Source organism: Neoarius graeffei, chromosome 9 (assembly GCF_027579695.1).
Source record: "Neoarius graeffei isolate fNeoGra1 chromosome 9, fNeoGra1.pri, whole genome shotgun sequence".
Lineage (NCBI taxonomy): Eukaryota > Metazoa > Chordata > Actinopteri > Siluriformes > Ariidae > Neoarius > Neoarius graeffei.
The window spans coordinates 20,385,304-20,397,889 of record NC_083577.1 but is presented as its reverse complement, the minus strand read 5'-3'; the positions used below and the strand labels follow the sequence as shown (position 1 = coordinate 20,397,889).

The window sequence follows — 12,586 nt, the reverse complement described above, 5'->3', positions numbered from 1 at the left end:
GGATTCATTATATTTTTCTAGAATCTAGTTCTTTGCATAATAGCGAAACCTTTTTGGCAGTGGGTATTAACCTTTTCTTTGACCACAACTGGAGTCTCATTCACAATTTTACATATTTATATACTAACTCTCCTATCAGCAAACTTATCTGTTCTATCTATAAATAGGTTTTGATATCCTCTTGTGTTGTACCTCATTATTGAGGCTTAAAGGCATAGCCTGCAGATATGATGGCGAACTATTATGAGCATGTTTGAAATATAATTTGAGCATGTGAACTCTGAACATGAACGTTCCATATGCTATAAAATCCTATCAGTTATTTCTAGTGATGCCATTTCTGTAGAATGTTCATCACGAAATCCGTATTGGCTTTTATATAAAAGCAGTTTTGATTTGACGTAATTGTACATTTTGAAGTAATTGCGCATTTATTAATATGCTATTTAAACACATTAAGACAATATAAAATATAATAAATACATCTACAGTATTCAAAACTGAAGTCCAAGCTGGACCTGGCTTTGGAAACGAGGTTTAGGGTGAATGTAAACTAAAGCTATATGATTTAATGTGTAGATGTTTCCAATACATATTTTAGATCATATTGAAACCAAATTCATGTCCTTTCAAACAAAACAAAAACTTGTGATTTATCTTTTGCTTTCTAACTATAAGTTTGTTTCCAGATCTGCAACACTGTCGAATTGTATTGGGATCGAGAGGATTCAATCGAATTGGTTGAATAATGCAGTGTGTCGTCTCCCCCCCCGTTTAGGTTTCTGAAATTAAAGGCTATGAAGAGGAGGCTATGATGGCATTCGCTACTCTTCTTGACATTGAGGGCAATACTGAGCAGGCCATCTTGAAGCTTGAGAAGCTCAATTGCATCTCTTCTTACTGGCATCTTGCTCAGGTAATCATGAATTATTTGCTATCTCGTGTACAGTAGTTATTTTTGACTTGCTTCCATTAAAGTGGTTCGCGTACACCCTGATGGACAAAAACAGAACATCTGGTGGTGTTTAACTAGGATGTTTATGGATATCCATACATTTGTACTAAGGTTTTTTTATTGTTTGATTACAGATCTATCAGAGACTCTCTGAAGAGGCAGGAAATGGAGTTGGGGAAACTCAAGAAATGTGCGTCAGTTTTCTCCAGCAGTTCAGGAAATACTTATCGAAGATCTACCATGCTGGTGCAGATGACATGGAGAAGGTCCAGGATCTAATTCCAATCACCATTCGCTTGTGTAATTGTTAATCAGGGTTAAGATTTCATGTCAGATTTTATATTTCAGCTGCCGGTGTCAATGGAGGAAATTATGGACTTGCTCAATGAGGTCAATCAGCAGCTTGGAGAGAGTGGAGAGGCTGTGGATGGAGTTCATGAAGGACTTCCAATGACTTCAAGCCCACACTCCCTCACAGATCCAGCTGTGGCTGCTTCCCAGAAGTTCTCAATGTCCTCTCTGGCCAAAAGTGTCCTCTCTCCCTCTAAGAGATCGGTGGTATGTTAGTGTTTTTTTTTTTTTTTTTGCGTTTTCATTTTTTTTCCAAAGTGCATGTTTTGTTGCTCAAGTTATTAAAGTCCTCATTTTTGATCATAGTTTTCTCCCAAAACACCCCCTCACTGGGTGGAGGATCATAAGCCACTTTTGCAGATGCTCTGTCAAGTCGAGGCTTTGAAGGTCAGCTTGCAACTTTGAGTTCACTGAATGAATAATACTAAAAAAAGCCAAATATTAAGATGTAGTGGAACAGCACTGCTGTCCAGGGATGATGGATATTGCTGTACCAAGCCACAACTATACTGTACATTCTGTGGCGTATCCCTTTAGTATATGTTGCGTAGGTTTGTTTTTTGGCTTAAGGTCTGCTAAATATGAAAAATAGAATGTCAAGTCAACTTTATTATCAATAATGCCATATGTGCAGGACATACAGAGAACTGAAATTGCGTTTCCCTCTTATCCGCGGTGCAAAGAGTAATAAACATGAAGTATAAAATATAGGTAAAAGATATATATATATGTATATATATATATATATATATATATATATATATATATATATATATATATATACACACACACACACACACACGCACGCACGCATGCTAAAGCTATCTAAGAAAAGACGGTGGCAATCCAGAAAGTATAAATGTGGCAGTGTGAACAGAATTAACGGTATAAATTTAAATGTGATGAATGGCAATATAAACAGAATGAACAATGTAAACGGGAACAGCAGTCTTACAGTATAGTAGGGCAATATAGCATGATATAAACAGAATTATCAGTATAAATATGGCAGTATGAGCAGAATTTACAGTGCAAGTATAAATATGGCAGATATAAAAGTATAAACAGGATAGCAGTGAAGTCTATCAAAAGATGTATAAAGTGTAAAGTGTTGTAAACAGTTTTTATATAGTGCAATTGAGTAAAAAAATATAATGTGTAAACAGTATTGTAAACAGTTTTTACACAGTGCAACTGAAAGTTCGTTAAAGTGGCTGGTGACATTTGGTTTGTGTATTAAGGGAAGGGGGTACTGGCCTGGAAGGGAGTTCAGCATCCTGACGGCTTGGTGGATGAAGCTGTCTCTCAGTCTGCTGGTTCTCACCCGGAGCCTTCTCATTCTCCCAGAAGGCAGGAGGCTGAAGAAGTGGTGGTTGGGATGGGTGGAGTTGCCCGCAATGCTGAGTGCTCTGCGGGCCAGGCGTGTGTTGTAAATATCCTGAAGGGAAGGTAGGGGGACACCGATGATCTTCTCAGCCACTCTCACTATGCACTGCAGGGTCTTCCGGCAAGATGTAGTACAGCCGCCGTACCACACAGTGATGCAGCTGGTCAGGATGCTCTCGGTGGTTCCGCGGTAGAAGGTGTGCATGATGGGGACTGGTGCTCTTGCTCTTTTCAGTCTGCGGAGGAAGTAGAGGCACTGCTGAGATTTCCTGGCCAGCGATGTGGTGTTGCTGCTCCAGGAGAGATCCTCGGTGAGGTACACACCCAGGAACTTGGTGCCGCTCACTCTCTCCACAGCAGCACCGTTGGTCAGTGGAGGATGCTGGGTGGAGGCTCTCTGGAAATCGACAACCATCTCCTTCGTCTTCTCCACATTAAGAGATTGTTGTCTTTGCACCACGCGGCCAGTTGGCTCACCTCGTCCCTGTAGTATGACTCATCATTGTTGTTAATGAGTCCCACCACAGTCAAGTCATCCGCAAACTTGATGAAGAGGTTGCTGTTGTGTGTTGGTGTGCAGTTGTGGGTCAGAAGGGTGAAGAGAAGGGGACTGAGTGCACATCCTTGGGGGGCCCCTGTGTTCAGTATGATAGTGCTGGATGTGTTGCTGCCGACCCAGACTGCCTGTGGTCTTCCGGTCAGGAAGTCCAGCAACCAGTTGCAGAGGGAGGTGTTAAGTCCTAGACAGTCCAGTTTCTGTATCAGCTGCTGGGGGATGATTGTGTTAAATGCTGAACTAAAGTTTAAGAACAGCATCCACATGTAAGAGTCCTTAGTGTCCAGGTGAGTGAGAGCTGAGTGGAGAGTGGTGGAGATTGCATCATCAGTGGACCGGTTGGCCCGATATGCAAATTGGAGGATGAGGGAGGTCCATGGAGGGAGGGAGGGAGGGAGGATGGATGGATTTGATGTGCTGCATGACTAACCACTTGAAGCACTTCATGATGATGGGGGTCAGTGCCACAGGGCGGTAGTCATTGAAGCAGGATGGAGAGGCCTTCTTTGGAACAGGGATGAATGGTGGTGCTCTTGAAGCAGGTGGGGACAACAGCTTGGCTCAGGGAGGTGTTGAAGATGTCTGTGAGGACATCTGTGAGCTACTCTGCACCGTCCTTTAGAACACGACCTGGAATGTTGTCAGATCCTACAGCTTTGTGGGTGTTGATCCTGGAGAGGGATCTCCTCACACTGGCTGGAAATGGACAGCACCTGGTCATTTAGAAGGGGTGGTGTCTTCTGTGCAGGCATGCTGTTGTTGGCTTCAAACCGTCCAAAGAAGTTGTTCAGACTGTTCAGCAGAGTGATGTCCTTGTCACAGGTCTGTGGTTGAGGTTTATAGTCCGTGATGGTCTGTATCCCCTGCCACAGGCTCCTTGTGTCTCTGCTGTCAGTGAAATGATGGGTTATCCTGCTGCTGTACTCCCTCTTTGCTAGTCTGATGCCACGGGACAAGTTGGCTCTTGCTGATCTCAGACCAGCCTCATCACCTGCTCTGAAAGTAGCTTTCAGTAACTGATAGACTTCCCCCGTCAGCCATGGTTTCTGGTTGGCCCATACTGTGATGGTCTTAATGTCCATGACATCATCAATGCATTTAGTAATGTAGGCTGTAACAGTATCTGAATACTCCTGGATGTTGATCTGGTGGTTGTAAGTGGCTGCCTGCTTAAACATGTCCCAGTCTGTGATGTTAAAACAGTCCTGAAGTGCTGAGGAAGCACCCTCTGGCCACACCTGTACCTGCTTCTGGACCGGTCTGGTGACTTTGACCTTCGGCCTGTATGCTGGCATTAGCATAACAGTGATGTGGTCTGAAGCACCGAGATGGGGGAGGGGTGAGGCCTTGTATGCTCTTCTCAGTGTTGTGTAAACCAGGTCCAGTGTGTTGTTTCCCCGTGTTGCAAAGTCAATGTGTTGATGTAACTGAGGAAACACTGTTTTGAGATTTGCGTGGTTGAACTCTCCAGCTATGATGAGAAGTCCCTCTGGATGGGCTGTCTGTTGGCCAGTGATGGCGCAGTACAGTTCACTCAGTGCCTTGTCCCTATCATTGTTGTTGCAGCTGGGAGGAATGTAAACTGCAACAAGCAGGATGGCAGAAAACTCCCTCAGCAGATAGAAGGGCCGGCACTTGATGATCATAAACTCCACAAGGGGTGAACAGTGTCTGCAAACTATCACAGCGTCCTGACACCAAGCATCCCTGATGTAAACACAGACCCCGCCGCCGCGGGTCTTACCTCCTTCAATAAGGGCTCTGTCTGCTCGGTAGCATGTTAGCCAGTCGAGCTGGATGGCAGAGTCCGGTATGCTGTCATTGAGCCATGTTTCCGTGAACACAAAAACACAGCACTCTCTCACAGCCTGCTGGGTCGCTCTCAAAAGGTGTATATAGTCCAGTTTGTTATCCAAGGAGCATACATTGGCGAGTATCATGGACGGTATAGCCGGCTTGTGTGGATTAGCCACTAGCCTGGCCCGGATACCCCCACGCTTTCCCCGCTTCTGCCTCCTCTCACACCGCCTATGGCGCTTCTTCTGCGGGTGTGCAGCAGTAGTGGGGGTCGATGTCAAAGTGGGCCGCCGGAGTAGGCAGAGATCATGTAGCTCCTTAGCGTGTGCCGGGTTTAACTTACAGAAAAAAAGTGTTGCCAATGTCAAAAAGAGTCCTACGACTGTATGTGCGCCTAGGGACGGACAAACGCGACGAAAGCATACAATCACTCGAGCACACCAATGAAGACAAACATGTAAACACCACATTATTGGGACAGAGAGGGGCCGCTGTGTCTGCACGCGCCGCCATCTTTAACAAAAAGATTTAATATATATTTATTAAATGTATATTATAAAATATGATTTAATGATGATAACTTGAGTACAGGGAGATGATTAAAATGTTAAACAACCAAGGGCAGCAAGTCACACTTGGCACGTCTCTGAATGTTTGCTTTGCAGAACAAGGTTCATGATCTGAGACAAAATTCCTCTGGATCAACAGAGTCCCCATTTCACAGAGTGTATGGAGGGAATTATGCAGCAGAGGCATTTCAGGAGCCCTTTTCAGCAACGCAGTCGTTCCATGGAGTGCCTCTTACTGGTCAGTCTAACTAGATTACTGAACACAGAGTGTGATGCCTTTATTTGACTTTTGACACTGTGTTAATGTCACATTTTATTTGGTTTTCTCAGTTGCCACTACAGGTCCTTCAGTGTACTACAACCAGTCCCCTGCATATAATTCACAGTGCCTTCTTCGCACTGCTGCTAACGTAACACCATCCAAGGTAGGCAGACGTGTGACCTGGAAACAAGGACTGCAGCTGTCAGTGTTTCAGCACTGTTTCAAAACATAAATTTGCCAGCTTCCTGAAATTAAAAAAAAAAAAAATCCTGAACAGTCCTGTTTGTTTAGAACACACTCCTAATGCATCTCTTAAGGCAGTTGCAGGTTCAGTGAATAATAATATATGCAAAAAAAAAATCGCAAAACATACGTTGTCAAATACAGTAAGAAAAAAGGCTATAATTAATTTAAGCTATTTAACAGTTATTCCACGAAATTGTCGTACATGAGCTGATAGCTGACAAGGCGCATAGCACCGAGTTAGTTATAAGCCATGTACGACAAGATTGAGTGGAATAATTGTTATTCTATCCACATTCACTGGGTTTTGAGAAACAGCATTTTTATTTTTTGTAAATTTGATAAATAAAAACTTTATACAAAATGTCTGACAAAATCATTTCCACTTAGAATGTCAACAAGCCAGCAAAATGACAGGAGCAGTTTGTGAAAAATGCTACAATAATAATTCTTGAAAAATAAAAAAGATGCGTTCTTCCTATGAAATACTTTTATTCCATATTTTGTTGCTTTTTTGTGGAGGGGGTTCAAGTAAAGTTTTTATTTCGTCCTCAGTTGGTTCAGCAACACGTGCCACCATTTTTGTTTTTCTCTACTCATGGTATATGAGCTAATTAGCCTAATAGTAGAGTAGACAATCAGAGTACGCGATTGCTCATATCCAGTGAATGGGGATAGAATACAAAGTCTTCTTTCAGGTGTGTTTTTTGAGGGAAGGGTTTGTAGCTCAAGGTAAAGACTAAGCCCATGTTTACATTAGACCGTATCAGTGGATCATCAGATTAATGTTTTTAAAACGATTAGTGTGCACACAGCAACACCAATACACGATTTGCGTGCACACAGCAACACCAATACACGGATACGCTCGGCTCCACAGGCATCCTGCGCTCCAAATCACTCCGCCCTGAACAGCGAGTGCCCTCTGGAGGGTGCGCGCTCCGGCCTTGCGCAGCTCACAGAGCACGTGAGTGAAGTGCACAAGCTGTGATTCGGGACTGAGCCGCTGTGTGTGTGATCCCAGCGCATATCACTTACCACTTGCAAGTGGAAGGATGGCAACCCTAAAGACAATCATAACTACACAATGGGCAGTATTTGCATCAGTATTTGCAGTATTTTCATACTTTTATACTCTTTAATGAAAGGTGATACAAGGCGGAAGTCCGCGCCGTTTTTCAGCAGTCGCGTCACATGACCAACGCCAGTGAATCAGGAAGGTGGATGTCACAGTGACGTTGTCCAATGACGACGCCAGCTAGAGCTCAGCACAGCGTATTCGCGTATCTCAATGTTTACACAGCACCGGAGCTGACACGATCTGGATTGAATACGTGGACGCTGGCGGATTCCCGTTTCCCGGCATTTCCAGGCGGTTTAATGTAAACGGACAGTGCATCCGCGAAGAAAACGAGACAGATACTGTCTAATGTAAACTTGGCCTAAGGTGTGATCCTTTCTACTTGATCACACACAAACATCACACAACATTTGGGAAACCATTAGTAACCATAGATTGTTTTTATTTAGTTTTTTGGAAATCTGGGTAAAACGATCAGCTTTGGTTAAGACTCCGGTCTTATGACTGGTTCCTGGTAGGGTAGAAGGACTGTTTTTGAATTCAACTCCTGTCGTTGAGCATTTTAACTTGTGAAGGAAGTAATGATGGAAGAAGGCTTTTTTTCTGCATTCTTTTCTACAAGTTACAAATGTGGTAGATGGAGGGGAGTTTAAAAAACTGAGGCATTCCTTTAACATATCTTTCCCATAGGCACCCGTCTATGGAATGAATCGTCTCCCTCAGCCGCATATGTATGCCTACCAGCAACCAACACATACACCCCCTCTTCAAACAGGAGCATGCATGTACTCTCAAGATCAGGTTTTTGGTACCTCCATCAGGTTTGAATCACCAGCTACAAGCTTGCTGTCCCCATACAGTGAAGAATACTGCAGTCATGTTTCTCAACCATCTACCAATCCAGCATTGCCAGAACCTGGGTATTTCACTAAGCCAACTGTAATACCTGCTCAGTCCTGTAAGAGCAGTGAAGGCAAGTCAGTGGACTTTAAGATGAACTTTGGCCAGCAAAATCCAGTTGAGACTTCTAAGCCAGTGACTGGAGCTGCCTCCCAAACAACTCCAACAGCAGCTGCTTTCAAGTTCAATTCAAACTTCAAATCTAATGATGGTGACTTTACTTTCTCAGCTGCAGAGGTGAAAAATAACAGTGAAAGCCTCTTGGGGCTTCTGACTTCAGATATTCCTCCCAGACCTGAAGGCCATTCAACCCTAAACTCTCAGTCACAAGACCCAACACCCAGCCATAGTGGGGTCTTTACTTTTGGGAGTGAAAAAGGCTTTTCATTTGTTGATGGCGCACAGGGTAAAACAACTTTTTTTGGAAAACCTGACCAAACATTTAGCTTTGCAAACGTGACCAAGCCAGTGACTAGAGAGGAAAGTGAAGCGAAATGTGTCGAAAGTGATGACAGCACCCATGTTGAAGAGGATGAGGATGGTCCACATTTTGAACCCATCGTTCCTCTGCCCAATAAGATTGATGTCAAAACTGGGGAGGAGGAGGAAGAAGAAATGTTCTGTAACAGAGCCAAATTGTTCCGTTTTGAGGCAGAAACAAAAGAATGGAAAGAAAGAGGCATTGGATCTATCAAAATCCTAAAGCACAAAACATCAGGCAAATATCGATTGTTGATGAGGAGAGAACAGGTTTTAAAAATATGTGCAAATCACTACATCACTGCAGACATGGTTCTGAAACCAAATGCTGGATCTGATAAATCATGGGTATGGTATGCTGTGGACTATGCTGATGAAATGCAAAAGACAGAACAGCTGGCTATTCGTTTTAAGACTGCAGATGAAGCAGCTTTATTCAAACAAAAATTTGAGGAAGCTCAGAAAGATATTCTTAAACAGCCAAAACTGCAAAGTCAACTGAATGAAAATGACTCCAAACCTTCTACTTTTGAGGAATCAAGCAGAAATGTTGATCTTAAAACCCTTTTTGCTAAGAAGGAAGGTGAATGGGATTGTAATGTCTGCGCTGTAAGAAATAACTCCTCATCGAAAGAATGTGTTGCTTGTAGCAGCCCCAATCCTTGCGGTGACCCGAAGGCTGAAACTAAACCAGATGATGGATTTAAAAGTGCTCCTGCACCCTCAACAGGAGCCTTTATGTTTGGACTTGGTGGAAGTTCTAAGGATGCCAGTGATGCCAGCTTCAAGGCATTTGGATCCCAGATTCCTTTTTCCTTTAAATTTGGAACACCGCCAACTGTTACTCCATCAAATCAGCATGAGACAGAGTCTGGTCAACTTGAGCAAAATGTGGATTTGAACAAAAATGTTGATCTTAAAACCCTTTTTGCTAAGAAGGAAGGTGAATGGGATTGTAATGTCTGCGCTGTAAGAAATAACTCCTCATCGAAAGAATGTGTTGCTTGTAGCAGCCCCAATCCTTGCGGTGACCCAAAGGCTGAAACTAAACCAGATGATGGATTTAAAAGTGCTTCTGCACCCTCAACAGGAGCCTTTATGTTTGGACTTGGTGGAAGTTCTAAGGATGCCGGTGATGCCAGCTTCAAGGCATTTGGATCCCAGATTCCTTTTTCCTTTAAATTTGGAACACCGCCAACTGTTACTCCGTCTAATCAGGGTGAGACAAAGTCTGGTCAACTTGAGCAAAATGTGGATTCGAACAAAAATGTTGATCTTAAAACCCTTTTTGCTAAGAAGGAAGGTGAATGGGATTGTAATGTCTGCGCTGTAAGAAATAACTCCTCATCGAAAGAATGTGTTGCTTGTAGCAGCCCCAATCCTTGCGGTGACCCGAAGGCTGAAACTAAACCAGATGATGGATTTAAAAGTGCTTCTGCACCCTCAACAGGAGCCTTTATGTTTGGACTTGGTGGAAGTTCTAAGGATGCCGGTGATGCCAGCTTCAAGGCATTTGGATCCCAGATTCCTTTTTCCTTTAAATTTGGAACACCGCCAACTGTTACTCCGTCTAATCAGGGTGAGACAAAGTCTGGTCAACTTGAGCAAAATGTGGATTCGAACAAAAATGTTGATCTTAAAACCCTTTTTGCTAAGAAGGAAGGTGAATGGGATTGTAATGTCTGCGCTGTAAGAAATAACTCCTCATCGAAAGAATGTGTTGCTTGTAGCAGCCCCAATCCTTGCGGTGACCCGAAGGCTGAAACTAAACCAGATGATGGATTTAAAAGTGCTTCTGCACCCTCAACAGGAGCCTTTATGTTTGGACTTGGTGGAAGTTCTAAGGATGCCGGTGATGCCAGCTTCAAGGCATTTGGATCCCAGATTCCTTTTTCCTTTAAATTTGGAACACCGCCAACTGTTACTCCATCCAATCAGGGTGAGACAAAGTCTGGTCAACTTGAGCAAAATGTGGATTCGAACAAAAATGTTGATCTTAAAACCCTTTTTGCTAAGAAGGAAGGTGAATGGGATTGTAATGTCTGCGCTGTAAGAAATAACTCCTCATCGAAAGAATGTGTTGCTTGTAGCAGCCCCAATCCTTGCAGTGACTCGAAGGCTGAAACTAAACCAGCTGATGGATTTAAAAGTGCTCCTGCACCCTCAACAGGAGCCTTTATGTTTGGACTTGGTGGAAGTTCTAAAGATGCCGGTGATGCCAGCTTCAAGGCATTTGGATCCCAGATTCCTTTTTCCTTTAAATTTGGATCACAGGCATTCAGTCACAGTGATGCAAAAAGGAATGAGCCTTCTGCAAGCACTTGTGTTGCAAACCAAACCAAAACCGATGCAGCTCCAGAATCTACCAAACAGTCGGCAAGCGCTGCCTGCTTTATTGGCTCTGGATTTGATAAGTTTATCAAAAAAAGAGGTCAATGGGATTGTGATAGCTGCCTGGTCAGGAATGAGGCAGCTGCAGTAAACTGTGTTTCTTGTAATGCTCCTTGTAGCAGCAGAAAAAATGAAGCAAAATGGGATTGTAATGTCTGTCTAGTTAGAAATGAAGGCACATCTAGTTGTTGTGTGTCATGCAAGAGCCCTTATCTAAATGCAGACAGTACTCAGGCTGCACCAGCATCCTTCACCTTTAGCTTTAGTACTGATGGTCAAGCTAACCATCCTGCAAGTACAGGGTTTACAGCCAACTTTGAAGCTGGTACTTTTCACTTTGATCAGGGTAAGAAAGACACCCCACCAACAACTCAAGCTGAAACATCTTCAACTAGTTCAAAATCCTCTATTTCAATGCCAGGGTTAACCAGTGAAATCAAATTTGGTTTTAAGGGCTCTGAATCAAAGCCAGCCAACAGTGAACCTACCTCAGTGTTGCTGAACATCGCTGAACAACACAGAGAAAAAGAAAAGGAAGCATCCTCCACATCTGTCCAGTCAGCGGACAGTCCGAGTAATGATGATTGTCCACTGATTATAGGAAAGCAGGTTCCATTCAGTTTTGCAGACTTGGCCAAGTCTCTGCAGGGTAACTTTCAGTTCGAGGAAGATGTGTACAAAACAGAAGAAAATGATGATATCCAGTTTGAGCCTGTGGTTAAGATGCCTGAAAAAGTTGATCTTGTTACAGGGGAAGAGGACGAGGAATGTCTGTACACAATACATGTTAAGCTTTTCAAGTTTGATAATGAAACTCATCAGTGGAAAGAACAAGGGGTTGGAAATCTCAAAATTCTTAAAAATAATCAAAACGGGAGGCTTAGAGTTCTAATGAGACAAGAGCAAGTGCTGAAGGTGTGTGCTAATCACTGGATCACTACTACAATGAACCTAAAACCCCTTTCTGGCTCAGATCGTGCCTGGGTATGGTTAGCAAACAACTTTTCAGATGACGATCCCAAGTTAGAACAGTTGGCTGCCAAGTTTAAAACTCCACAGCTTGCAGAAGAGTTTAAGCAAAAGTTTGAGGAGTGCCAACGACTCCTCTTGGACATTCCTCTACAGACCCCTCATAAGCTGGCTAATTCAGACTGAATAGCAAATCTCATACGTGTAGGTGGAATTGGGATTAATTAAATTATAAATTATGTAATAATTGATAATTGAATTAATCAATTTATAATTAAAGATCAGTCTCATAAAATCTTAAATTATTAACCTTAATATTCACCGTGAATGGTTACATTCAAGATTAATGGTAGCTCTGCATTAGATGGGAAACCCAGTTGTATACAAAAGCTAAATTTGAAGGAAAAAGGAGTTCTGAATAGTTGACCTTGTGAATAAACAACAGGAACAAGTAAAATGTAATTGAATTTGATTAGCTTTTATTTGTCTACTACTCACTAATAATAATCTCACAAAATACATTCAATGTCGGGCAACAGTAATAACAAGGCACAACAATGGAACAATTACACCTGGGTCATAGGTTTGGGGCAGGAGAGAGAGAGAGAGAGAGAGATAGGAAAAGAGAATCCCTTGTGTGTGTGCG

The 12,586-nt window shown here is 42.9% G+C and overlaps 1 protein-coding gene across 2 annotated transcripts in view; it reads left to right on the top strand.

Moving 5' to 3' along the window:
* The window catches only part of LOC132891512 (E3 SUMO-protein ligase RanBP2-like), a 64,175-nt gene extending 52,049 nt beyond the window's left edge, over positions 1 to 12,126 (top strand). The window contains exons 13-19 of one of the 2 annotated variants that reach the window (XM_060929174.1): positions 779 to 916; positions 1,090 to 1,221; positions 1,304 to 1,513; positions 1,613 to 1,693; positions 5,711 to 5,852; positions 5,945 to 6,039; positions 7,891 to 12,126. In XM_060929174.1, the coding sequence (XP_060785157.1) occupies positions 779 to 916; positions 1,090 to 1,221; positions 1,304 to 1,513; positions 1,613 to 1,693; positions 5,711 to 5,852; positions 5,945 to 6,039; positions 7,891 to 12,126 (5,034 nt within the window). The remainder of the gene's footprint in view (positions 1 to 778; positions 917 to 1,089; positions 1,222 to 1,303; positions 1,514 to 1,612; positions 1,694 to 5,710; positions 5,853 to 5,944; positions 6,040 to 7,890) is intronic. The other variant, XM_060929175.1, reaches the window with a different exon arrangement.
* Positions 12,127 to 12,586: the final 460 nt, after the last annotated feature.